This window comes from Tupaia chinensis, unplaced genomic scaffold (assembly GCF_000334495.1).
Source record: "Tupaia chinensis unplaced genomic scaffold, TupChi_1.0 Scaffold000316_1, whole genome shotgun sequence".
NCBI lineage: Eukaryota > Metazoa > Chordata > Mammalia > Scandentia > Tupaiidae > Tupaia > Tupaia belangeri.
Window position 1 is genome coordinate 7,184,847 of NW_006159809.1, and position 4,485 is coordinate 7,189,331.

Consider the following 4,485-nt stretch of genomic DNA (forward strand, 5'->3'; position numbering starts at 1 on the left):
CCGCTCCTCCCCTCCGTGCTGATTGGGCAGGAGTCTGGGTTCTAGGACTCGGGGCGGCGAACTGGGGCTCCGCGCCCAGGCGGGGGACCGAGAAGCAGAGGGAGGTGGTGGCCTCACTCCACCCCTAGTCTAGTTCCTGGTGGAGTCCCTGCAAGGGAGGCTGGGGAGGCCCTAGGGTACTGAGGAACGCCCACTCCCTCTCCTAAAGTTTAGCCACCACCTCTTCTCACCACCATCCCTCTAGCCTACTCTCCCTCCCCGCTCTCCTTCGTCCCTAGGGAAGCGCAGCCTCCCGACTCTGCCTGGTTCAGCTGGATCAATAACCAAAGTGCGCGAGGAAGCGACCCGGCGAGACCGAGCAGAGAACTGGAGGTTGGCTTTGCTCGGGTGCTGGGCAGGGTGGCGTGGGGGACCACGGGCGGGGGCGCAGGCCTGGGGTTCATTGCGCCTCCCCCTCCAGATTCACACCAGAGTCATGAACACAGTTCATGGCCTTCCTGGGAAAATAAGACCAAGAGTGGGTAAATGAGCCTGGGAGAGTGAGGCAGAGAGCCCCTGGGAGACAGAAAACAGATGGGCAGACAAGACCACAGGATCCAAGAGCCAAGAGGGTCCAGAGCCAGGTCAAGACCTAGGAGGCCCCAAACACTAGATCAGCTGCAGCTATGAAGCCTGCCCCACAGGGGACTACACCCCTGGACAGAGCTCCCAGGTGGGGATTTTCTTGTGTTTCCCTCAGCAGAGCTCCGTGCTCTGTCCCAGATCCCCTTTCTGAGCTGCAGAGAAGCAAAAGTTTGACTATGAGGCTCTGGGTAGGGGATGGATCCCTGGACAAAGTGCTTGGTCCTTCTAGATGGCCCAGTCCCAGCCCCAGCACTTTCAGGAGAAACCAGTGTTCACCCAAATCTTCCAGGAGGGGCCAGGCCCAGATTTCCCTTCCTTTGCCTTAGAAAGGGGCTTGGAAGAAAGACTAAGGGTGAAGATAGTGTGCAAATGTGTGAGTGTGCCAGAGGGCCTATAGCACTTCCCTAAAGTGCTACAGCGGCATGTTCTCCTTTTCTGACCTGCTGGGGTGAGCCAGGTCCTAGGCTAGGGAGGTGCTTTGGTCTGTCTGAGGGTCTGGTTGTAGATGACTGTGAGAGCTGCCTTGGGTATGCCAATTTAAGTGACAGTGGCAGGGCTAGTGTGTCCCTGGTGCAGCCTCCACGACGTGTAATCAGGTGAACATGTATATGAGCATGCACCTGTGTCTTCGTGCATGCCCAGAGTTTGTGAGCATGGATGGGTGTCTGTACTGTTCAACCCCAGATGGCCCCAGCCTAGGGTGAGTTTGATGGGAGCATACCAAGTACTTACTTGGGTGACCAAGAATGCCTCAGCTCAGAGTTTAGGCAGAATAAGGAGAGGGTAAAGAGGGTGGGAGAGGAAGCCAGCTGGTCAGTACTAACAGGTAGCCCAGAAGGAAAGGAGGGAAGGAAAAAGGAAGGAGAGGAGGTGGGGAGGGAGGGAGGAAGCACAAGTAGAAACAGAGTGATTCAGGTGGCTGGTGGGAAAGGTGGAATTGCTGACAGAGTATAGGCCAGCCTGGGCAGAGGACTGGCAGTGAGGATGAACTGTGAGTGCTCAGAGTCCAGGTCCCTAAAGTACTGGCTGTTTGGAGAGAGAGAGAGAGTGTGTGCGTGTGTGTGTGTGTGTGTGTGTGTGTGTGTGTGTGTGTATATGTGTGTGTGTGTGTGTGTATGATTAGGGGGGAGGAGAAAGAGAGATGGTTTATTGGAGGGCCCTGGGGAAAGTGTGCCCCAGCAGATCAGCTCTGCTGAAGGCATTCCCCACCTCATATGTGCTGTGCACCCTGAGTTCCAGCCCTACTTAGCCTGGCCCTGGAGGAGCAACCAGACCCCTCAGTGACCCCCCACTCAGGCCTTCTCTCTCCTCCCAGCGCAGTTTAGGATGGTCACCTTGCATGCTTTGTCACCTCCGTTTCACACTTTAGGTTTTCTCCTCTCTGATTCCCTCAAGTTTATTTTTATTATTCAAGTAAGATGCCTTTAGAATGGAAAAATGATAAGCAGCAGGTGGCATGGTGGTTGGAGTGTTGGACTCCCACATGGTAGACTCTGGTTCAGGTCCAGATCTGGAAGCTTTCTCTCTCTCTCTCTCTCTGGTGAGTGCACATGCCCTATAGCAAATTAAAATGATAATAATACATTTTTAAAGAAAAAATATAATCGGAAAGTAAGCACACTGTTCCATCCTCTTCCTTACCCAGCTGGTGCAGTTCTGTGTATCCCACACCAGGCCCGGGTGTGCAAATAAAAATGAATAGCACTGAACCCTGCCGGGCTTAGTTTTCATCGTTTTTATTTTTCATCTTGTGAATGGCATCTTCCCGTGCCCTTACTCAGGTCTCCTCCCAGCGTCCTCTTCTGGGGTCCATGGATGGGCAAGCGCACCCATGAGCTGGGCTATTCTCCGGAAGAGGTTGGTGGTGTCCCATAGAGTCCTGCGGAGCCAGGATGCAGGAGGTCAGGACGCTCCCTCTTCTCTGACTGCCTGGGGAGCCCCGCAGGGCAGCCCCTTACTGACTTCGGTGTTCGCTCTTTCCTATTCTCGGGCACCCTTCATTATTCAGTTCTCACATCTCTCTTGGCAGTATAGGATTTGGCCTCCCTAAGATGTCCTGGCTCATTTTTTCTGCAGGCCTAGGAAAGGCACCCAGCCTCCGTGCTCGCGCGCATGGCGGATCCAGTAGGAAAAGCAGCGTTTCTGCGCACAGAAGCCACCAGAGTGTGCTTGGGGTACCGGGGAAAAGAACTGGGTCTCCTCTCCAAGCCCGGATTCTGGCCCAGCTGAGACCCCTTACAGGCCTAGCTGGGAGTCTGGGCAGCCGCTTGAATCCAACCTCTCCGAACAGCAAACCGATTCGGATCGGCCCCTCTCTCTCTCTCTCTCTCACACACACACACACACACACACACACACACACACACACACACACACACACAGTTCTTCCCTAGGCACGCGGCCTGGTGGTCCAGTTTTCTAGGCTAGACGCGAGTCGTTCGGGGCTGTTGGGTTCCTTCCCGAGACCCTTCCTGCGCGAAGACCGACTTCTGCTGCTCTCCTTCCCTCCCGCCCTGGTAAGGAAAACTGGGTGCACCTGCCTTGGTACCGCCACGAAGTGAGTGTCTGTGTGTGGGAGGGAGGGGGAGGCACACGCTAGGGCGCTTACTGGCTCTGGGGGCCTCTCCTGCCCAAGAGAAGAGGGACGCAGAGCTGGAGACGTCTGAGGTCTGAGTCCGCCTTGTAGGAAATCCCTGGGAAAGGGTTTCCTGCCAGAGCTCAGATCGGAGAGCCAGTGTCCTGTTTCTGCCGCTCTCACCTTTACAGCCAGTGCCCATGGCCGCCTTGGCTGCCTCGCTATCATCCAAACTAAGACCCCAGGGACCCCAGGGACCCCAAGAACTTCCTCAGCCTCTCCAGAGAGCAGCACCTTCACTCCCAGCTTTCTCAGAAGCCCCTTAGAACTGGACTTCCCCTGGGATTGCTCCAGGATCAGCCTGAGTGCTGCCTCGTTATCATCCAAACTAAGACCCCAGGGACCCCAAGAACTTCCTCAGCCTCTCCAGAGAGCAGCACCTTCACTCCCAGCTTTCTCAGAAGCCCCTTAGAACTGGACTTCCCCTGGGATTGCTCCAGGATCAGCCTGAGTTGGGGGAAGAGGCTGTCCTCTCTGGCCTCGCCTTGCTCTGTGCCACCCACCACCCTCCAATTTCTGCTATAATTTTGGGGTGTGGACCTGTTCTGGTCATTCTCCAGAGACCCTCCAGACCCCCTCCACTGCCTTCTCCATGCCCTTTGATCGCTCAGTCGTGGGATGAACTTCCCGACCCTGGCGACCTCCTTCCATGGCCAGAGCTGTTATCCAGGGTCAGAAATGTGAGTCCAGTCTGGGCACTAGGGGAGCAGACATGTGTGCTTTGGTGGGAGTCTTAGCAGGAGACATCCAGTACCTCTCTGAGCCCTCCAGCCATGCAATGCCAGCACTCCTGTGTACCACTGGTGCTTCATCATCCCTGTCAGGAGCTCAGACCCGTGTCTGGCCTTCCACATTTTCTGGATGCTCTGGCAGGTACACCAGGCTGACTTCCCAGAGCCTGGAGTCCTGCACCCAACTCAATCTGCTGCTTTGGGTGCTGCCTCCCTCTCTCTGTAGCGGGGGCCAGGCCTCCCTCCTGCAGATGCTTGCTGGCATGGGTTGGTCTGCCCTGTGTAGGGTGCTTTCCCAGACTCCCACCTTTTTCGTCATCCCCATCCTCCTCTGACTCCGCTGCTCTGCTCTCCTCCCCCCTCAGCCTGCATTTCTCATCAGTTGTAATCAGGCCTGGAAGTTCTGGAGGTCCAGGTTCCTCTGCCCTGCTCCACCCATTTCTGCCTGGGTGTCTCCTGCCTGCCCCTCATCTTGCTCATTTTGGAGTTCCACCC

General features: G+C 56.0%; 1 protein-coding gene across 1 annotated transcript in view; it reads right to left on the bottom strand.

The window, feature by feature from the left end:
• The window catches only part of VAX2 (ventral anterior homeobox 2), a 41,471-nt gene extending 38,733 nt beyond the window's left edge, over positions 1-2,738 (bottom strand). Inside the window, exons 1-2 of the mRNA XM_027772938.1 lie at positions 2,716-2,738; positions 2,402-2,503 (exon numbers count right to left, since the gene is read on the bottom strand). Of these exons, the coding sequence (XP_027628739.1) occupies positions 2,402-2,503; positions 2,716-2,738 (125 nt within the window). The remainder of the gene's footprint in view (positions 1-2,401; positions 2,504-2,715) is intronic.
• Positions 2,739-4,485: the final 1,747 nt, after the last annotated feature.